Source organism: Phaseolus vulgaris, chromosome 4 (genome assembly GCF_051622355.1).
Source record: "Phaseolus vulgaris cultivar YP4 chromosome 4, ASM5162235v1, whole genome shotgun sequence".
In the NCBI taxonomy this organism is placed as follows: Eukaryota; Viridiplantae; Streptophyta; class Magnoliopsida; order Fabales; family Fabaceae; genus Phaseolus; species Phaseolus vulgaris.
The window spans coordinates 16,940,741-16,965,119 of record NC_143501.1 but is presented as its reverse complement, the minus strand read 5'-3'; the positions used below and the strand labels follow the sequence as shown (position 1 = coordinate 16,965,119).

At 31.7% G+C, this 24,379-nt stretch overlaps 1 protein-coding gene and 1 pseudogene across 1 annotated transcript; both read left to right on the top strand.

Moving 5' to 3' along the window:
* The first annotated feature begins 1,069 nt into the window (after positions 1-1,069).
* LOC137837423 (histidinol-phosphate aminotransferase, chloroplastic) lies at positions 1,070-7,536 on the top strand. The gene is made up of 10 exons (XM_068646406.2): positions 1,070-1,291; positions 1,456-1,713; positions 2,205-2,288; positions 2,521-2,675; positions 2,793-2,890; positions 3,353-3,461; positions 3,870-4,027; positions 5,801-5,943; positions 6,174-6,314; positions 7,221-7,536. Exons 2-10 carry the CDS (start codon positions 1,462-1,464, stop codon positions 7,350-7,352), a joined length of 1,272 nt encoding a protein of 423 aa, XP_068502507.1. The 5' UTR covers positions 1,070-1,291; positions 1,456-1,461; the 3' UTR covers positions 7,353-7,536.
* Positions 7,537-13,655: 6,119 nt separating this feature from the next.
* Positions 13,656-15,832, top strand: LOC137838446 (uncharacterized; annotated as a pseudogene).
* Positions 15,833-24,379: the final 8,547 nt, after the last annotated feature.

Here is a 24,379-nt window from a genome sequence, read left to right as displayed (position 1 = left end):
ACATTATAAGTAGATCAATGCTAGAATAAGAATGGAGAAGACATAACTTGTATATTTTCTCCGAACTTTTTTTCTCTCTCTAGCACTTAACATTAGTTTATTTTTATAAATATTATATTACTTTTATTTCAAACATAAAATGTTTTTTTTAATGGTTTTAAATTAATAATAAATTGAACTCCATAAAAATATATAGGTAAACCTTTTATATCAAAGTTGTATTCCTTTCTAGAATTATTACATTTATACGAGTATTAAATATCATCAGTTTCAGTATAATTATTACATGAGTTTCAGTATTTGGATAATTATTTTTTTTAATTTCAAAATATAATTATTTAAAAAAATATATTTACAGAGTGATTAATATTTTTTTATATATTGAACAAAATATTAAATAAAATCATTATGAATGACAAATATATTATTATAATAGAATGTTTAATGATAAATATGTTGCTGAATTATAATGTGAATAAATATTATATTAAAAAAATATAATTTGTAAAACAAGTATTATTTATTTATTTATTTTAAAAGCAATATAAAAAAAATAAAAATAGTTATTGAAATAGTAGAGAACCAAAATTAAATAAAAATGTTTTGTGAAAATTAAAATTAAAGTTTACATGTTTTATAAAATTAAAAATTAATTATATTAGAATACAAAATGAAGAAAATATTTTTTAAAGTCACTAATTTTTTCAAAATTTAAAATATATCTATAATAACATAGGATGAATATTCCCATATTCTTTTCGTATTTTATTTTAATAATATTTTAAATTTATAATATAAAATTTAAAATAATATAATATTGATATAAAAATAAAAACATAATAAAACAAAACAAAATAATAAAAAAGTTCAATTAAAAAAATTTACGGTACAATCATATTTAAAATGTTTAATTCTATGTAATTATATTTTTTTTATTATCACACAATTTTAATATAATATATAATACATAATATATTTAATTATCTTATTTCATAAAATAAATAATAATACAAACTAATATAATATATTATAAAAAAAAGTATAAGATTGGGCAATAAAAATGTGACACAATATCCTTGTCTCTATTAGTAAACAATACATAAAACACTCTCCAATTGTGTTTTTTATTTTGTTTTGTTGTCTTTCTTTCTGCATTGAGTGGATCTGTAGGGTTTACCTTTAAGCCTTCATGATTTATTTTTATTCTTCAGAGTAAAATCTCTGTTTCCATTCTAAATTGTTGGTGTCTCTAGCAACCTCTGCCAAGTTCCCCATTTGCCTGTAGTGCAGGGTATGTCCCTTAACCTGGTATCTCTCTTTTTATTTTTTCCTTTGTTTCTGGGACAATCATGTCAAGTTCTCTTTTTCTTCCCCTTCTCTAATATGATATTCTAATTGGGTCATCTTGAATCTTTTTCATTTATTGATTATATCTATTCACTTATCTGTGTGTAGGTTTTAATGGGTGTGATTGATTTCTACAACTCAGCTGCTTTGTGCTGGGTAAAGTCCAACACCAATCTGAAGCAGCAACTGGGATTGCCTCCAAAACCCATTTGTTCATTTGAGGGGAATCAGAGGAAGTTTGTGGCAATGGCTTCTACCATTCCTGTGGAGCAAGTCAACAATGGTCCTCTGCAGGTGACAGGTGACTCCTTCATCAGAGAGCATCTAAGGAAGTTGTCTCCTTATCAGCCCATTTTGCCCTTTGAGGTTTGTTTCTTCAAAAGTTAACTCCTTTTGATTTTGTTGGTTCTTCGTGACTATTCCAACAATGTATAGTTTTCCTTATTTTTTCTGGGCAATATTTGAACTTTCTTGTCAAGAATTTGGTCTTACATTTGTTTCATATATACTGTTTGCCTAGCTCTTGTAACGTACTTGTGTAGTTGTTACTTTATAATTGAAGATAAATGTTTATTAGTTCTTGTACCTTGTGGCATTATTGATTCTTGGTCTAAAATAGTGTTTCTATTATGTGAGATTGGTTGCTTGCTTGCAAACGCTCTGATCTTAAATTGCAAGTTTTTTAACTTTAATTTTGTATCTGCTTGTTGTTAAGAGATGGGCATTTGGTATTTGACACTAATTTTTATAATACTTGCCATGGGCCCCTGGCCACAGCACTTGTCTGTGGTTACTTTTGGTGGTGAAAATGTTCCACTACTATGTACGTTAGTTACAAAAGAGGCTTTCTGTTGTAGGTTTTATCCGCACGTCTTGGACGTAAGCCTGAGGATATTGTCAAGTTAGATGCTAATGAAAATCCTTATGGTCCCCCTCCAGAGGTGAGATTTTATTATATATTTTAATTTCTGCAATTTCCATACTATTGTGTAAAAGTGGCAAATGATTATATGGTAATATAATGTTTAACAATGTCATGCCGATTGGTTGTAATATAATCTCAGTTTTTAAGTTTTAAATATTTTTCTAAAAGCTATGCTCAAGTGTATGCAAGCAAATTACTGAACCTTACACACTTTATTACGCTTGAGTTGACTATCAGAGGTTTGACAGGTCATGGAAGCCCTAGGATCCATAAAATTCCCATATGTCTATCCTGATCCAGAGAGTCGCAGATTGCGTGCTGCCCTTGCCCAAGATTCTGGACTTGAAGCTGAATATATTCTTGCGGGATGTGGTGCAGATGAGCTTATTGACTTGATAATGCGGTTAAAACCAATACCTTTTCTATTTTACATAAGCCTCAGATTCATTTTCTCTGTATGCTAGTTTTCATAATAGCTATGACAATCACCATGATACATGCTTCTCTATGTATACTACAGCTGTGTGCTTGATCCTGGGGACAAGATTGTGGACTGTCCTCCGACCTTCACAATGTATGAATTTGACGCTGCAGTAAATGGAGCACTTGTTATTAAAGGTAAGAATAACATTACCAAAAGACAGCTATCAAAATGTATTTAAAAAAAGATCATTTAATACATGTAGAATGAGAAACTGATATCTGTAAAACTGATTGAACCTTAGACAGTAAAGGGGTTCCTCAGGAAATCAATCATAGATCTTTAGCTTTTCAGTCTTGTCAGATAACATTGTTCCTATCATGATGTGAATCCTTTTGTACTTGTCCAATGTAAATAAAAGGAGGTAAACGAATTAACTTATTACCGTATGGTGGGTAATATGCCATGATCATAGTTACATTGTTGTTTTGTTAGACCTGTCTACTAAAATGATCTTTGGTTTTATGGTTGATTCATCCCTTTTATTTTTTTTATTATTCCTTGTCTTCCCAGCAGTCTATGATTTTCTTACTGTGTTTAACATTTTCTTATTATGCCATGTCAGATGTGCATAACCATCTGCATTATTTAAACTGCAGTTCCAAGGAAGCCAGACTTCAGCTTGAATGTTGAACAGATCGCAGAAGTTGTTAAACAAGAGAAGCCCAAATGCATATTTTTGACATCTCCAAATAATCCAGATGGGAGGTAACTGTCAATTATCCTTTCTTACACCGAAGTGAATAGTTAGAAAATTAGGTGCCTAGAGTTGTATGGTAGTAGTGTTTTCCTTTTCAATTAATTTGTTCTTTCCTGTTATTATAGTATAATAGGCACTTGTAGTGTATTTTGTGGGTACCCCTTGTACGTCTGGATATATAATGTACTTATTTTTTGGCTGACCAAACACAAAATAGTGTGCAATATTATAGTGTCCTATTAGAAGTTGTACCACAATGAAGGCAGTATATTTCTTTTTCATCAACAATCTGAAGTCAGGTCAGGATATAGTAAGACTGGAGATGATTGTTATCATTAATATGCTTGAAATTTGAGTTTCCTTTGTCTGCTTACGGTATTGTATACATGGACCTAAATCTAACAATTTCATGACAGTGTAATTGACGATGATGTTCTCTTAAAAATACTTGACCTTCCCATATTGGTGATACTGGATGAAGCATACATTGAGTTTTCAGCAATTGAATCGAAGATGAGTTGGGTGAAGAAACATGAGAATTTGATTGTTCTTCGGACTTTTAGCAAAAGAGCTGGTATTTTACTACTTTTTTTCTTTCCCTATTTTACACGAGTAAACTTGAATATGAATTGATATATCATGCCCTTATCATAATGTTTTTTTAATTGTAAAACCTGTTCCCTTTTGTGATCTGATCAAAACTCTAATAAATATAAAACTATTTTTTTCAGGCATCTTGTCTGCATGCTAATACATGCATTTTTTACTTGAAATTTTGAGATTATTATATTTTTCTTTATTTTATGGTATGCAGTATAATCTCTGCGGTTTATTTTGTTATGGAGAATTATGACAAGAGTTAGAGCCTTGTGGATTTAGGTTAAATTTGACTTAACCTAAATATGTATATGTGAAAGTGAAAGTTTTATTTGCTAAGATTACTATAGAAGAGATGGTGGGGGACAGGGTCAATGACTCATAATAGTAATTTCCCTTAAATCTGACACCCATCGTGACTGTGATTGCAATTTTCATGGAAGCTGCATTGTGAAGCCGTTGTGTGGTAGTGGATCAGCATGGGTCCAGACTGCTATAGTGTGATATACCACCAGTAGTCGCTATTCAACCACTGAATTTTAAGTTGAATACTTGTTTTTGGTAGTGTATAGTAGTAAATTGACTTGACACAAATATTTTGACAAAGCAAGCACGGCGTAGCAACAAATAAGGGGTGTTTGATGATGATTATTGAAATTAGGAGTTTTTAGGTAGAGGAAGAAAGAGATATAAATGAAACACAATTGATATTGTGTTGATTTATTCATAATCCTAATATAATTAGGAAAAATATTCGAAGTCCTACATCAACTAGAGATATAGTTAAATTATAGTATATAAATAGGTGCAAATTAGTCTTGCAAAATTGAGTTAGGCTTAAAAACCACTTTTTTTGGATGGTAGCAGAGTCTATCCGGATAAGGTTTGTGGGTCATGGGGCTAGGGTGATTCCTCTGCAATCCCACACTGCATGATTTGAACCAAAGAGGGCAAATTTGAGTATGAAGTCAACAAGGAGAGAGAATAAAAGATACCAAACTGTGGCAAAAAAACATGAGAAAGTGGTCCCAAGCCAGAAATTGACAAACCATGTTCAGATTGGGACAGGATGGCTTCACAAATCTGGCAATGGTGAGATCAGCTGAAGCATGGCCAAGATATACACCTGCACGTGACAAATAGTAACAGCTGGGTCATGTTTATGTGTGAACTCTGCTTCGGCTGGGCCTGATAGGACCAGTCTAGATTTGGCAGGGGATGATTGGAAGAAGATGTTGAAAAAAGTCACAGATGGCAAAATAGAGGTTTGAACTTGTCAGAATGATGAGATGGTAGTTGGGGACGGGTAACAGTGTTCAAAAACTATTTGAAGCCACTGGATTGAAACTCAGCTGGAAATTATCTTAAAACATGTCAAAGATCTTGAATTAAAAAAGGTTGGATAGAAGCTCTTTATGACACTGGTTGGAGTGAACAAGAGCCAAAAGAGTTATGCTTAGTCTATGTTGGATACAGGATTGGAATGGGAAGCAGAATGTTTATGTTGGACCTGAATGACTTTCCGTTAGTAAATGTTTTGTAGACCTCAATTCTTAGGACCAAAGCTGAATAGCCAACAACACCATTCTACAAATCAAATTTTCTTTGTACATTCTCAGTTTATGCATTTGATACTGATTTTTCATATGTTTGACGAATTATTATGTACAAAATCCTGTTACTTTTTAACTTAGGGTCCTTGTCCTAATGATGCAAACCTTTCAAATGCTGAATTTTCAAATTGTCTCAGGTTTAGCAGGACTTCGAGTAGGATACGGAGCTTTTCCTTTGAGTATAATTGAGTTTCTTTGGAGAGCAAAGCAGCCATATAATGTATCTGTTGCTGCTGAAATTTCTGCATGTGCAGCGTTGCAAAATCCTACCTATCTAGAGGTTTTTCTTTTGTACCTTTGCATATAACACATGAATGTTATGTTAATTGGTTATCCACTAGTTCATTTGGGTTATTGAAAGTTGTTATAGGAGTTTAATAGTCCTTAACTAACACAATTGTGTCCAGCACTGTCACATGTATAAGCGTACTGGGTGCATGTTTTACTCGGTTATTACCTTTTATTATTGTCAAGACAAGTGAAAGCTAATGTGTCAGTCTTAACTTACAGAATGTAAAAAATGCTTTGCTGAAAGAAAGAGGGAGGCTTTTTGACCTTTTGAAGGAAGTTCCATTCCTTCGCCCATTTCCAAGCCATTCTAATTTCATTCTTTGTGAGGTTACTTCTGGAAAGGACGCTAAGAAGCTAAAGGTAATCTTCCTTTCCATATCTCTGTACACACACAAACTTTTTCTTTATTTATGTTTTCTTATAGATGTTTGGTGCAAATTTTGGTACTTCATTTCAGTTTGGTATTTGATTTGACAGACATCTCTCCTGTCCCCCACCTTAGGATAATAAAAATCGTGGACAATATGTTGTGAAGAATAGTTATTTTACTAATGCTTTTTGCTACCTGAGGTTTTCTAATGATTGATGAAATAACCCTACTTTCACAGTGTAATTAGCATGCTTTTTATTGTGTTTATTCATTCTATCATGAGAAGTGGTGATCCAAACAATTTTAGAAATATGCTGGATCGGTGCATCAGATCATACCAAGAATTAATCATCCTTAAAAATCTACATTTATTTTATCAGAAGAATCAGAAATCTGATTGTGATCAAAAGCTAGTTGAAAACAACTTCTCGTAAAATCAGCTATTTTTTTAAGAATGTTTTTCTGATTGTAAACAAACATGAATAACCACTAAATTATTTTATACTAGAATCACTGTTTTTTAATCTTAAACAAACTGATTGTCTGTTTGGACCCTTTTTTGCATGACCACTTTTAGAAAAGGAAAGTTAGAAGAAAAACAAAATGTCTTAATAAACTAAAATTAAGTTAGCTTCAAATAATTTTAATCTTTCTAATTATTCTTTTCTAGAAGTGTTCATAGAGAATCTTGTCTAAACAACTAGAGACTAGGATAGGTTGTGAGACTCAAGTTATTTCACAAGATCCACATGAATTTCATCCAATATTGAAGAATGTGCAATGCATTTGTTGTTTGCATGTCATATTGAGAAATGTAGAACCTTTTGTTTCAACTTTTTCCACACATCTATTACAAATTTGTTCCCAACCGTGAGACATTATCTTTATGTTCATAGGAGGACCTCTCACAAATGGGTGTGATGATTCGTCACTACGACAAGAAAGAGCTGAAAGGGTACGTTCGTGTAAGTGTTGGTAAGCCTGAACAAACAGATATTCTTATGAAGTGTCTCAAGGAACTGTCGTAGGAGCAAAATTTTAATGTAATAAACACTGTAACAAGTAATCCAGAAATGTAAGTGCTGAACTCCCCTTAGCTAATATATATAGAGCCTTCAAAATTAGAAGAAAATGTTAATTTTGGAAGGGAAGTGAACTCATGTTGATATGTTATTTGCTTAAATGGACCATAATAAAGATTGTGTTTTGCAATTTGTTGAAGTTGCATAATTTGTATGTTTGTATTCTATTTCTTCTATTTTATTCACTGTTAACTATGGCTGATTATTTCTTCAAACAACAAATCTCTTTCTCCACCCTTTTAAACTGAAAAAAAAAAAATCCCAAAATCACTCTTATATGGACATTTCAATAATATTATTATTATTAATGTTATTAACAATCTGTTTTCGGAGTAAAGGCAATTGCTTCCTGCATCCAACAAAAAAATTTTAAAATCCCATTTTGCCCTTTTCACACATTTGCTTACGGATGCCAATATCTAGAAGTGATTTTTATACGTTCCGGATTTCAAAAATTTGGAAGGTCATTTTCATATTTCATTTAAGCTTGTCATATCTAGAAGTGAGTTATAAGTTCTGGATTTTCATATTCGGAATGGTGTGTTGTAAATAGTGCTTAGGATTGAGATCCAGAACTCATATGTTTGCTTACGAATCTTGACATCAGAAGGTTATTTATGTTGTTCAGATAAGCTTTTGGATGGTAAAATTTGGAAGTGACATATTAGTTTCGGATTTGTATATCTAGAACTTTATAATTTGACTTACGGATATGAATATCTGGAAGACAACTTTTAAATAATTAAGGACAAAATGGACATTTCGCATCCGTGTGTTGGGTACAAATCTGAATTGATATGGTGGAGGGAGAATCAACGAGTAAATTGAACAAAATTCAATAACTCAAGTATAATGAGTAACATAAAACTTATAACAATTATACCATTGCATAATGTATTTATACATAATATAATACATTTATGGTCATTTTAAAATAGAATAATATGTATTTAGTTCCAAGGTGATTATTTAGGAATATAAACAATATGCATTGAATTTCATAGGGGTTATTTTGAAATATTAAAGTAGCTTTGAATGATCATTCGAGAATTTAAACAATAAGCATTCAGTTGGTAAAAGTATATATTTTTGGAATGACATTCTGAATTTTTTTTAAAAAAGAATTTTGAAATAATGAGAAAATATTGAAATGAGAAATTTGAAATACGAAAAATTACATTTAAAAATACAAACTATATATTTAAAAAATGAAAGCTTCTGAATATAAAAATGTTTCAAAATATTAAAAATAGATTTCAAAAACACTATTTTGGAATATAAATAATATATCCAATTTCAGAGTTATTTAAAAATGGTTGTTTCAAAATCACAGTTTTAGGATATGAAAAATGCATTTAGAAGGACTATTAATGTTCTAAACATAGGGTGGATTAATGAATTTGTTCATTCATATGAACTTTATATTATTTCAGAACTCAATTTTCAAAATATGTACAAGATGCATTTGCATTTGGCAATCCAAATCATCAATTAAAAAAAAAAGGAGTTTTAGGAGAGGGTAATGTAAGAGATTCATATTTTATTTGTTGTGTACCACGAAACTTATGGGGTGTTGCAACTTTTAATATGAAATATTCATACAGGCAATTAAATGGCAAAACATCTTCGTGATACCATTGAGATGAAAGGTTTTGTTATCATATCAGTTACATCTAAAAGGAGGTTTTTTTTCGTCGCACCTCTGTAAGTTTTAAAATAACTATTTTATCCTTTTATAAAAATGATTTTTGTGAAACACAATTTCTAAAACAAGCTTAGTGGAACATATGTGATACCTTTCAGAATAATCTTTTCAAAATAAGTTTTTCAGAATGAGTTTTCTGAAACACATAAAATGTAGGAACTATGGAACGAAAGAGAAGACAAAAGGTTGTAGAAACGGAAGGTAATTGCACGAAATTGCAAAACTGCTTGTTCTTATTCATTTTGATTTACTTCAATAATATATATAATAAAATTATAATTACTTGAAGCTATAAAATAGGAATACTAACAACCCTATAAATTGACCATTAACGTAATAATAACGGTATAATAGTTTAAGGGTAATAAAATCAGAATTAATAATAATAAAATCAGAATTAATAACCAACATCTCCCCTTAATTCTGATTTGGAACAACCTTCCTGCCCAACAGATCTTTTAACTTGATGAAAGGATTGATCTTCAATGACTTAGTGAAAATATCTGCAATCTGATCTTCTGATCTGCAGTATTCCAATTTAATAATGTTCTTCCCAACTTGGTCTCGCAATAAGTGATATCGAATATCAATGTGTTTACTTCTTTGATGAAAAACCATATTCTTTGCAAGATTAAATGTAGAGACATTGTGAACATAAATCTTAATTGAAACATTTATATTAAAACCAATTTGAGTCATGATATTGTTTTTCTCAATCGCCATCAATTCTTCATTCATAGCCTCTTGCCATTTAGGGTGTTGAATGACATCTGCAAGTCTCACATGTTCTAATTCTGTAAGAAAAGCAAAGTGAACCAAATCTTCATTGTCATCAAGATTTACTTCACAATCTTGAAGGTGTACAGGTTGTCATTGCTGCCTTCTTGGTCGCTCCATCGTAGTTGCAATTGGAGCTGCACCTTCAGGTTGAATTACAACTTTAGGTTGAACTACAACTTCAGGTTGAACTGTAGGTGCTTCAAGAGTGACTCCATCTTCCACATCATCGTTCAAGACGTAAATATATCGTTTTTTCGAATCCATTTCAGTTGCTGCATTCCATTGCCATTCCTCATCTTCGGCAAATGTAACATCACGACCGATAATAACCTTCTTTGTCATTGGATTGTACAGTTTGTATCCTCCATGCTTATATCCAATGAAAATGGTCTTCAATGCCTTATCATCCAACTTTGATCTTGTTGCCTTGGGGACATGAGCATAGTAATTGACCCAAATACCTTCAAGTGCTGCACATTGGGTTTGAATCCACTTCATGCCTCAATCGGAGTTGTGTTAGGAACACTCCGAGTGGGTGATCTGTTTATCAAATATACCGCACATGTTACGGCCTCAGCCCAAAAATAATTTGGCATACCTTTCGCTTTAAGCATGCACCTCGCCATGCCCATGATTGTTCTATTCTTTCTCTCGACAACTCCGTTGTGTTGAGGTGTGTAGTGACAAGTTATGTTATGCTGCAACCCAAGTTCTTCATAGTGCCTCTTGAACTCATTAGACTTGTACTCACCTCTTCCATCATTACACACCATCTTAATTTGTCTGCCACTTTGTCTTTCAACAAATGCTTTAAATATTTTAAAGCAGTGGAATACCTCATCCTTGCTTTTCTATAGATAAATCCAAGTTTTCCTGGAAAAATCATCAATAAAGGTTAAAAAATACTTATTACCTCTGATTGATGATATGTTCGTCGGGCCACAAACATCTGTATGAACAAGCTCCAAAGGAAATTTCGCACGCTAAGGCTCCTTAACAAATGGTATCCTGTGATTCTTTCAAAAAATACAAGCCCCACACAATTGATCAGGGTGATGAATATGGGGTAAACCATTCACTAAATTTCGTTTGGAGAGATTTTCTAAACTCTGAAAATTTAAGTGCCCAAAGCATAAATGCCACAACCACGACTCATTATTCACTATTACATTCAAGCACTTGAAATCATCCATATGAATATCTACTGGAAACATGCGATTTTTTTGATAAAAAGGTTTTAAGAATCAAATTACCTTTTTTTATCAAAAATTGAGAATTAATTTTCAACTATGTGCATCACGTAACTCTTTTCGGCCGGTTGTCCCACACTCAACATATTACTTTTCATGTCAGTTACATAGAAAACATCATAGATGTACCTGTGATCACCATTCTTCAATGTAATAAGAATTCGTCCTTTTCTAGTCACCATCACCGAATTTCACTTTTGTGCGAAATGAGTCATCCAAATATGCAAACAGCTCCTTCTGACCACACATATGATTTGTGCAACCTGTATCCAAATACCAAGTCTGGTTGTTTGGAGTTTCATTTGATGTGGTTGTCATTAATACTACATGATCCTCTTCATCTTTTTTGTGATCACTATCTTCTTGAGCACAATTGGAAGCATGATTATCACCTTTTGATGTGCACTCATTTTCATAATGGCCGCGTTTATGGCAGTTATAACACTCCACATTTGATTTATTATAAATGTCTCCTCGTCCTCCGCGACCACGTTCTCCGCGCCAATAGTTATTTGAACTTGGAATGTGATTGGAACTAGTATTGTTTTGCTCAGCGCCTCCATGATTTTGGCCACCATGACCTTTGCTGGAATAACTACAACCATGTCCCCATCCTCTGCCTCATGAACTACCGTGTTTATGATAGGAGCTACCAATTGAGGCTTGTGCTTGTAAAGCCTGTTTAATTGGTTTTTCAATATTATTGTCATTCATTCGCTGCTCATGCGCTCGTAGGGAACCAGACAATAACATTACTGTCATTTTTGAAATGTCATTAGCCTCTTTAATTATGGCATCAACATGTTCAAATATGGGAGTTAAAGATCTCAAAATCTTCTCCACCTTTGCCTGCTCCGAATGTGTTTCACCATTGATCTTCATCTAATTTGTCAAGGCAAGAACTTTATTTATATAGACATCAATAGTCTCTGTGGTTTCCATTTGCAGTAGTTCATATTGGCGTCTTAGGGTTTTAAGACGCATGCTCTTGATCTTGTCATCACCTTTATAATTGGTTGACAAAATGGTCCAAGCCTCACTTGCAGTTGTTGCTCCTTCTATCTATTCAAACATCTCGTCATTCATCCCTTGATGGATGAGATACAAAGCTTTATTGTCCTTCTTCTTCTGATCACGATGCGCTACTTGTTGCGCCTCAGTTGCATTAACAGCTAATGCAGACCTGTGAAGCTCGAATACGGCCAAAATCGAGCTGTTTGCGCTTCCGACACCCCGTCGACGCGAATACGCGGCGGGTGCGTGCACGACACAGTCAGAGGAGACGCGGTCCACTCCTTGGACACGCCGGAGGGACGCAGTTCACTATGTAAACCCTTATTTCACAAAAAATCTTAACTAAAATCTCAAATAAAATCATAAAATCTTAAAAAATCATTTAAATAAAAATATATATAAAAATCTTAAGAAAATCCAGAAATAAAAAAGGAAATTAAGAATAAATAATATATTTTTTCCTTAAAAAAATTTATAATTTGAAAAATAAATTCTATAAATATGAGTTAGAACCAGTAACAGAGCATTGATGAACTCAAGTAGAAGGCGTAAAGTGGTGAGCATTCCAGAAGAAGAAAGGAAGAAGAAAGAAAGAAAAGGAAGAAAAAAGACAACTTGGTGGAGAGTGGAGAGAGGTAAGTAACTATCCTTAATTTTAATATTATAATATCACTTTCACACGGTTCAATTTTCCATTCAATAAATTCCTTCGGATTCCAATGTTGAAATTCTTAAATTTTTTTCTTTGCCATTAAAATGCATACCTACTACCATTATTTGAGAGAAAGTATACTCTTTAATATAATTTACATACAATACAATATTAATTTGAATTTAATTTTTTTAATTGAATTTTTAATATTTTCAAATAATTTATATATAATTATATTTATTAGGATTATTTTTTATTCAATATTTTAATCAGCATTGTAGATCTGAAAAAAATACAGTAATTTTGAATTTAATTTTTAATATTTTCAAATAATTTAAATATAATTTATTAAATAAATATATCATTGTAATTCTGAATAAAGATACAGTAATTTTGAATTTATTTATTTTTATTTAATTTTTAATATTTTCAAATAATTTAAATATAATTATATAATATTATGTATTCTTATATAATTTAAATATTTTATTTTATTTTTAAATTACGAACATGAAAATAATTTTTTATATTTTAAATATTCACTTAAATTTTTATTAAAAAAATAATATTTTATAAAGGTAAATTAAACTTTTAATCTAAAAATATTAAATATTGAAGATAATTTATTTTCTAATAATTATATTAAAACAAAAAATATAAAATAACCTTAAATAAATAACATAATAATTGAATATTTTTTAAAAATAAAATATATTATAATTCATCTTTAATTTCTTACATATTTTATTTTTTATATTTATAATTTGATTTCTATTAAATGAATTTATTTGATTTTTATATGTAAGTAAATCTTTTATATTTAATTTATTTTGTTATAGGAAATTAAGATGAATATATCCAATCAAACTACGGAACAAGAAGATGAAACAAAATCTTTGTGGAGATATGTTTCAAAGTTAAGAAAAACTCATGGTGGTGGAAATAATATGATCAAGTGTAGTTTTTGTGATTTTTCATTCAATGGATCTTACACTCGAGTAAGAGCTCATTTATTAAGAATTACAGGGGGAGGAGTTAGAATTTGTGTGAATGTGACCCCGTCAAAACTGGTTGAGTTCAAGAAATTAGACAATGAAGCATCATTGAAAATAGAATATTCAAAAAAGAAGAAGGTTCCTTTGCCACATGTATCTGATGAAGGAAAGCAAACCAACAACAATGATCTTAACCCAAAACTGAAAGGTTCTTTACAAGCTGCTTTCAATATTCAAGCAAGGGATACTCTTGATTGTGAAGTTGCGAGGATGTTTTATTCTTCAGGACTACCATTTCATTTAGCAATAAGTCCTTATTATAGGAGTGCCTTTTCTTTTGCAGCTAATACTTCTAATCTTAGTGGGTATGTACCGCCAACATATAATAAACTGAGAGGTCCTTTACTTTCAAAGGAAAGAAGACACGTAGAAAACCTTCTGCAACCTATAAGAAAATCATGGAATCAGAAAGGTGTAACCATTGTTAGTGATGGGTGGAGTGATCCTCAAAGAAGACCACTTATAAATTTTATGGCTATCACTGAGAGTGGACCAATGTTTTTGAAGTCAGTAGATGGATCTGGTGAAATAAAGGACAAAGATTTTATTGTTAAACACATGAGAGATGCAATTATGGAGGTTGAGCCAAAAAATGTGGTACAAATTATAACTGATAATGCATCTGTATGTAAGGCAACAGGTATTCTCATAGAATTAGAATTTCCTTCAATCTACTGGACTCCTTGTGTAGTGCACACCTTGAATCTTGTATTGAAAAATATATGTGCAGCAAAAAATACCAAAAAAAATAGTGATACTTATCAACAATGTTCTTGGATCTCACAAATTGCTGATGATGCAACCTTTATTAAAACCTTTATTATGGGGCACTCTATGAGATTATCAATGTTCAATAACTTCAACTCATTGAAGTTGCTTTCTGTTGCTTCAACAAGATTTGCTTGAACCATAGTCATGCTAAAGAGGTTTAGAAGTTTGAAGAAAGGGCTTCAAGAGATGGTTATTAGTAATGAATGGTCTTCTTACAAAGAGGATAATGTCGATAGTGCACAATTTGTGAAAGAAACTTTGTTGAATGATAATTGGTGGATGAAGGTTGATTACATACTTGCTTTTACTACTCCTATTTATTATGTACTCCGAAAAACAGATACGGATATGGCTACTCTTCACTTAGTATATGAAATGTGGGATTCAATGATTGAAAATGTGAAAAAGGTCATATACCATCATGAAAGGAAGACAAAAGCTGAATACTCATCATTTTTCGAGGTAGTCAAGTTAATATTAACTGATCGTTGGACTAAGAGTAGCACATCACTTCATTGTCTGACTCATTCTTTAAATCCAAGGTAATACAATATAGTTATATTATTTTATAATTATATTTTATTGAGTACATAATATTATGTTAATTTATGTTTTTATATTTTTTATGTAGATATTATAGTCATGAATGGTTAAGTGAAGATTCACACAGAGTTGCCCCACATCTAGATAAGGAACTTACTCAGGAAAGGAAGAAATGTTTTATAAGGTACTTTGATGATGCGAATGTAAGGAGACAAGTAAATATAGAGTTTGCAAACTTTTCAGATGGAAGAGAAGATTTTTCCGATGTTGACTCTTTAAGGGATAGAGGTCAAATGGATGCAAAATCATGGTGGATTGTTCATGGAGTTCATGCACCAACACTTCAGAAGATAGCTCTTAAACTACTTGGACAACCATGTTCTTCTTCTTGTTGTGAGAGGAATTGAAGTACCTACTCCTTTATACATTCTTTAAAAAGAAATAAGATGACACCTAAAAGGGCAGAGGATCTAGTATTTGTCCATAGTAATCTTCGTCTTCTCTCAAGGAACTCCTCACATTACAAAGAGGAAACTAAATTATAGGATATTGCAGGAGATGACTTTTCATTGGATGACAATGGAATTCTCGATATTGCTAGCTTATCTCTTGATGAACCAGAATTAGAAATTGTATTTTTTAATGAAGATGAATAAATGTAAAAGTTAAATATTATGGTTTACATAAATACATCTTTTTTTTATACCATTTTTATAAATGTTTTTCTTGATTTTTTTCATATAACAAAATATATTACTACATTTTAATTTATACATAGCCGTGTCCCGTTTCCTATAATTTTCAATTTAGCCGTATTTCCGTGTCCGTGTCCGTGTCGTATCCGTACCCATATCTGTGTCTGGGCTTCATAGATGCAGACACTCCACTCTCAATGACATCCCATAACTCATGATAATCAAACAAAACTCTCATTTGCACACACCACAAATTGTAATTTTTTCCTTCAAGAATCGAGACTGATAATTGGGTAGAGTTCATGATAACATACTAGCTTTTGATACCAGTTGTAGGAACTATTGAAGGAAATAAGAGAAGGCAAAAGGTTGTAGAAACTGATTGAAGGTAATTGCACGAAATTGCAAAACTGCTGAACTGATCTTATTCATTTTGATTTACTTTAATAATATATATAATAAAATTACAATGACTGGAAACTATAAAATAGGAATACTAACAACCCTTTAAACTGACCATTAATGCAATAATAACGGTATAATAGTTTAAGAGTAATAAAATCAAAATTAATAATAATAAAATCAGAATTAATAACCAACATAAAACACAGTCCAGATAGAGGATGGTGACAATGACGATGATAATACTCTGTGGTGCACCAAGGAAGATTTTAGCCTTTTTTTCACTTAATATGAGGTACAGTTAACAATTATAGGGTGAAGGTAGCATAAGCCCTAAAGGGATATCAAATGAGTTGAAGCACATATAACAACATCTTGTTTCAGACAAATTCTTCCTACACCCAATATTTTTTAACCTGCACCCAACACAATTTTAAAATTCCAAAATACCCTTTATTTTGGAAATGAAAATCCAGAATTAAAAATAATACATTTCGAAAATGTAAATCCAGAAGAGATTATTGTGTTTCAGAAATAAAAATAAAAATCCCATTCCAGATAAGAAAATCCAGAATTAAAAATAATACATTCTGGAAAAGTAGACTTGGAAGAGCTTTTTGTGTTCTGGAAATAAAAATTCGGAAACAAAAATCAAAAGCCTATTCCAAATAAGAAAATCTGCAATACAAAAAATTTGTTTTGAAAAAAAAAATAATTCATAAACATATTCCAGAAAAGGGGATCCAGAATTTATTTTTGTATCTACCCTATTTTTTTAAGAGCATTTTCATCTTTTTCACTGGAATTGGGTGCAGTGATTTGGTGCCAGAAGCAATTGTCCTTGTTTCATGTTGAAGTAGAGATGTTTGATAGAGATAGAGTTAATCTAAATTTTCCCAAGATTTTGTGATAGAGTTAATCTATGTAGATTCTTAGAGACATTAATACAAATTTGGTAATGTTTAAACGCAAATTATCGTTTAAATTTGTAACAGATAATGAAAGTATCACATATTCTTATTTACATGCAAAATGAATTATCACATAACTTCAAATTTAAATCCAAAATTGAGCAATAATTGGAGTAATCATACCATTCAATAGAAGAGTCTAACGATGTCAAACTAGATCGAAACATTATCCAAATTAATTTAATAATACTCATTAAACGAAACTCTAAATTATAATAAGCATGATATTTGGAACTATGAATCAACAGAAGAGGCCATAAAGAGAGAAGAACAAAATAACAAAATACAAAAGAGAGAGAAAATGCAACTAATTTTCTAATTCAAAATTTGAAAACTATAAAAATTGAATATGAAAGTTGTTTCTAAACTACAAATATATGTTTTATACTAATACATTATTAGACCCACGAAAACATATTACGCTCTAATTAAAAGCTCAATAACTCATTATTTGACCAAAATTTTTAAAAAAATACTTGGTCTGAGATTTATAATGCAAACGTAGATTCTTTAACAAGATAATTTGTCTTGTTATTTTTCGAATTAAGAGTGATTTATAAGATGCAAAGTTGGAGATATTTTCCTTACAGCAAAAAATCAACTCAAGAAAAAAAAAACCCAAAAGTTATGAAAACTTTTACAATTAAATATTTAAAGTTTAAGAGAGGTTTTGATGAATCCTAATTGTAGAGAAAAATAAATATAAAAGAAACTTTTATTCACTTGTATATTAGAGAGTAAAATACATGGTGTATATATAAGAAAAAGATTAAGACCTAGCTGAAACAGAAAAAGGAAAGTTGGGTCAAACAAACAAAGTCCAATAATTTAAAATAGAAAATTAAATATATTAACAGATGTTGTTTCAGAATAAGCTTATCGTAGGTTCGTGATTGAAAATACATGTTTGCTATAAATAAGTAACATAGGGTTTTTTATTACTCACAATCCTACTCCTTACTTCTTTGTACGTTTTTAAATTACTCTTGCCTACTTCCTTCTTTCTCAACTTTTTTTTTCTCACTGTCATGGCTCCCACTCTTGAAGAAATTGTTAAACTTGATACACGAGGTCTCTTTACAACAATTAACATTCGTGGTGAGGTATGTATTTTTATTTTTATTTTCTGAGATTCCTATTTTTTCACAGTTTATTCAGTTGTTTGAGTGTTTTTATTGTTTTAAAATGGATAGAATTGGCATGTTGATCGTGCATTCGTCATCGAGTTTGAAAAAGAATTGGGTGAGGAATGGATCCTCAGCAATAGTGCAGGGAACATTCATATAGTATATTATAACAAAGATATACTTTCTCCCTAAATTGTCTATGGATGGTCCAGTTTGAGTGATTTTTATGAGTTTAAAGGCCACCACCCTATATTGTTTCGTTACGTGGGTCATAACTCATTCCTTATAACTGTTGTTTATATGGGAGAGGTATGTGAAAATGGTGTTAATAATTTTTTAATGATGTTCAAGGGAGGAACCGCTGAACAATGGTCTCTTTCAACATTTTAACATAAAGTTGTCTCTTTTACATATCAATGGACGTTATCTGGTTAGTTTACAACCCTTTCTTTTTAAATGGTTGTTTTTATATTGTATTTCTTTTATTAACTAATTATTTGTTTTTTCTTGAAGGATCTGCCTTCTCCTTTTGCAGAATATGTTCGCAAAGGGAGGTTCAAGAAGGTTATTAACATAACAAAGTTACGTAATTTTATGTTGAATTCTTTATGTACTATATTTAATTTCATTTGCTCAATTTTAAAATTTTTATATTTATCAACAATAATCATTTTTAATATATTTTTTATTATAATATTAACATTTATATGTGAAATTTTGTAATATTTTCCATACGTTGCACGGGTCAACGTACTAGTTCATTTCACAATATAATATTATTTTTAATTTATTTTCAATTACATTAATTCACTTGTTCTCATCTCAAATCCATTCACTTAGAGAGTATTTAAATGGGATACTCACTTTACTATTTAATGTACCAGAACAAGCCCGTAGTTAATGTCTAAGGGAAATGAGGGTTTGTCTTCAGAACCACTTTTGCATAGTACACACGACGACAATGTTCCAACTTCAAGTCTATTGAGATTCAATCACCACATTTGAGTTATTGTCTAATTTGGATCTCAAAGCTCCATTGATTTTGTCCTTAAAAGGCGTATTTAAATTATTTTTTACCTTAACTCCTAAGCGATGTAGAACTATTGCATGTACTAGAACAAGTTCTCATTCAGGGTCTAAGGGAAACAAGAGTTCATCTTTGGAACCACTTTTCCATTCCTAAGTATTGTAAGACTATTGAACACACTAGAACAAGCCCCCAGTTAAGGTTTAGGGAAACGAGGGTTCATCTTTGGAACCACTTTTTCATCTCCATGAACAGTGCCAATGTACCAATCTCAAATTCGTTAAGACAACATCGTTAGGGTCAATCACTGCATCCAAGATATTGTTCGCTTTAGAACTCGGAACTCCATCACAATTGTATCCTTAAAAGGCGTCTCGGGAGGTTAAGTGAGGAAAGTGTATTCAAACTGCCATTATCCTTGATTTTTAAGCGATGCGAGACTATTGAACATACCAAAACAAAAGTCTTACTATAGGTATAAGGAGAACGAAGATCCGTCTTTGAAATCATTTTTCCATTCCCCTAGTTGAGGGCTAAAGGAACACAAGTTCGCCTTTGGAACCATTTTTTTATCGTCATGATGGTATCAATGTTTTGACCTTTAGTCTATTGAAATAACATCACTAGAGTCAATCACCACATTTGATGTATTGTCTACTTTAGAGTTCAAAGCTACATTAGGATTTTGTGTTTAAAAAACGTCTTGAAAGATTAAGGGAAAAATGTGTATTTAAATTGTCTTTACATCTACGCTTAAACGATATAGGACTATTGTATGTACCATAACTCTTTGCATACACATATACACATGTTTTTTGGAGGACGAGTCACGTACGTAACCTTGCTTTATGATGTGATTAATCTTTCATTATGATTAAGTTTAGGAACATTTTCTTGTTCTCGTTGGTATGCATATTTTCAGCGTATATTTGTTGTCATTTTAATTTTTGTTAATACTAATTTGGGCTGTAATTAAATATTTTTACTATAATTTGTTAATATATTTAATTTTCTATTTTAAATTATTGGGCTTTGTTTGTTTGACCCAACTTTCCTTTTTCTGTTTCAGCTAGGTCTTAATCTTTTTCTTATATATACACCATGTATTTTACTCTCTAATATACAAGTGAATAAAAGTTTCTTTTATATTTATTTTTCTCTACAATTAGGGTTCATCAAAACCTCTCTTTCTTCATTACGATTACGTGCGATTACATACGCTACATTAAAGCATCACATCAGACAAGGAATATTCATCTTCATTTACTATAATATGGTATCAGAGCTCTTCGAATGAAGAGTTCTGCTGCGCTTCTCTCTGATTTTTATTTCCTTCTATGCAAGGTTTTCGTTATTTCTTGACTATTGTTGATGATTACTCGCGTTATACATGGGTTATTCTACTGCATAACAAATTTGAAGTGCGTCAACACATCATTAACTTCACTGTTTTCGTTCAAAATCATTTCAAAACTAATATCAAAACGATTCGTACTAACAATGGTGTTGAGTTTGCTATGTCAAATTTTTATGCTTCAAAGGGAATTATACATCAAAAATCTTGTGTTGAAACACCACAACAAAATGGCATTGTAGAACGTAAACATCAACACATACTAAATGTAACCCGGGCTTTACTTTTTCAAGCAACTCTTCCTCCTATTTTTTGGGAATTTGCTGTAAATCATGCTGTTTTCTTAATAAATGCTATTCGTACTCCATTACTTGATAACATCACTCCTCATGAAAAGTTGTTTGGAAAACCATATGACATTTCCTTTCTAAAAGTGTTTGGTTGTCTCTGTTATGCTAGTACCATTACTGCACATAGGAAAAAATTAGATGATAGATCTATCAAAGGTATTTTTCTTGGTTTCCCGCAAAATACAAAAGGTTATATTATCTTAAATTTAAAGTTTCATAGCATTGAGATATCAAGACATGTAATCTTTCATAAAAACCACTTTCCATATAAATTGGACAGTGGCTTGCCTAAGGACCCTAACACTTTATCTCTCCCTATTTCTAATGCATATAATTCTGCTTTTGATTTTTTTTCTGATACTGCACCTCCTGTCGAGCCATGTGCCTCTACTCCTGCACCCAATACTGTTCCTCCACCAGCCTCATTATCCTATGATCTTCCAACAAATAGTGCCTCTGCTCCTGCATCCAACATTGCACCTCCATCAGAATTATCACCGCCTGCATCTCTAGGAAGCATCTCACCCCAATTTCCAAGAAGATCAGCTCGTCCTCATCGACAACCTGCCTATCTTGCAGATTTCCACACTGCAACCAACACTGTAAGTAGTAGATATCCTATTCATAATTACTTGTCTTACAATTCCTTATCTTCCAATTTTAGAAATGTTATTTCCTCTATCAATTCTCATCCTGAACCTCGGACATATAACGAAGCCTCCAAACATGCTTCTTGGCAATCTGCCATGCAAGATGAGCTTCAAGCTCTTGCTGCTAACAATACTTGGCAACTTACCCCTCTCCCTCCAGGAAAGAAAACTATTGGTTGTAAATGGGTATATAAAATCAAATACCATTCTGATGGCACTGTTGAGCGTCACAAAGCTAGAGTTGTTGCCAAAGGGTTTACCCAACTTGAAGGACTTGATTTCTTAGACACTTTTGCACCTGTTGCTAAACTCACTACCCTCCGCCTTCTGCTTGCTATTGCCACTACCAAAAATTGGATTTTAAAACAACTTGATGTCAATAATGCTTTTCTTCATGGTGATCTCCATGAAGAGATATACATGACCCCCCACCTGGCCTCTCTCTTCCTTCTCCCCAGCATGTTTGCAAGCTTCAACGGTCTTTGTATGGCCTTCGTCAAGCTGGTCGCCAATGGTACGCCAAACTTTCTACTTTTCTTTTATCAAATAATTACTCTATTTCTGTTGCTGATCACTCTCTTTTTCTTAAATATAATAATGATAAACACACTGTTATTCTTGTTTATGTTGATGACTTGCTCTTAACTGGTGATGACACGGAGGAAATCAATACAATTACTGCATCCCTTCACATCACTTCAAGATAAAAAATTTAGGTAATCTCACTTACTTTTTGGGACTGGAAATTGCTCGCAACAGTACTGGTCTTCATTTAAGTCAACGCAAGTATACTCTTGATCTCCTTCAAGAAACTGGCATGCTTGACTCTGCACCTGTGGCCACTCCTATGAATCACACCTCCCGTCTCTCTCCCGACCAAGGCTCACCTCTCGATGCTGATGCCACTTCTCAATACAGAAGACTCCTTGGACGTCTAATTTACTTAACCAACACGCGACCAGACATCGCCTTCGCTGTCCACAATTTAAGCCAATTCATATCTGCACCCACAACTCATCATCAGCAAGCTGTCTCACGTCTTTTGCGTTACCTCAAGGGCACCCCTGGTGAAGGACTATATTTTTCTCACACTAGTTCACTTCACCTTTGTGGTTTTAGTGACTCTGACTGGGCAACATGTCCTACCACACGCAAATCTGTCACTGGATATTCCATCTACTTAGGAGACTCCCTAATATCATGGAAATCAAAGAAGCAGTCAACTATCTCCCGCAGCTCCTCTGAAGCCGAGTATAGAGCCCTTGCCACCACCACATGTGAGTTACAATGGTTGTCTTACCTCCTTCAGGATTTACATCTTCCTCTCTCCCAGCCTGCAACCCTGTACTGTGACAACAAATCTGCCCTTCAAATAGCTTCCAATCAAGTTTTTCATGAACGAACCAAGCATATCGAAATTGATTGTCACCTAGTTCGTGAAAAACTGGTCTCCTCAAACTACTACCCATTACTTCTGCAATGCAAGTTGCTGACATATTCACCAAGCCCCTTGCTTCCGCACAATTCTCTACTCTCAAATCCAAGCTGGGCCTGACAAATATCTACTCCCTAGCTTGAGGGGGTGTTAATATATTTAATTTTCTATTTTAAATTATTGGGCTTTGTTTGTTTGACCCAACTTTCCTTTTTCTGTTTCAGCTAGGTCTTAATCTTTTTCTTATATATACACCATGTATTTTACTCTCTAATATACAAGTGAATAAAAGTTTCTTTTATATTTATTTTTCTCTACAATTAGGGTTCATCAAAACCTCTTTTTTTTCATTACGATTACGATTAAAGCATCACATCAGACAAGGAATATTCATCTTCATTTACTATAATAACAACATCTCCTTTCAGTTCCACTATTAAATAATAATAAAAATAAATACATAATTAAAATCCAATAATAATATTAAAAAAATTAATAAATAATAAATTAAAAATGAATTATTCCTACATCATATGACGTTTCCATTTTCCATTGCCTTATACAATAAGGTCTTTTCAGTTCAAGTAAGTTATTAACAAATAATTAATAAAAAAATACAATTAATTTTTATAACAAAATAATAATAATATTAATGCCACATATGATTAATTAGTATTATATTATAATAAATTAAAACAGTGAACAATGTATTATAATTTGTGAAATATATATATATATATATATATATATATTATATAATGAAATATATAATAAGGAATAGAAATGAATATCTAAAAACTTAAATAATATTAAATTTAAAATATAATACTTTTAAGTTCTGTAATTATTATTTTCTACCGTAATCGTAAGTAATCTAGGAAGAGAAAATGAAAACATTGATAAGAGTGTAAAGTGATACATAAGGACACAATTGATGAAAAATAAAAAATAAAAATTCAAGTGGTGCCTTAATTGCTATTTTATGCACACATTACTAGGTAAAGAAAAACGACCTAAATATACTTATGTGAATACAATCCTATATGTGTTTCAATCTTTAGAGTTTCAGTATTACTATCAATATATATATTTTTTAAAATATTTTTCGTAAGAACAAAAATAAGATGAGATAAAGAAAATAAAATGTTTACGACATATAAGGTATAAGGTATAAAAATTAAATTGAGGAAAA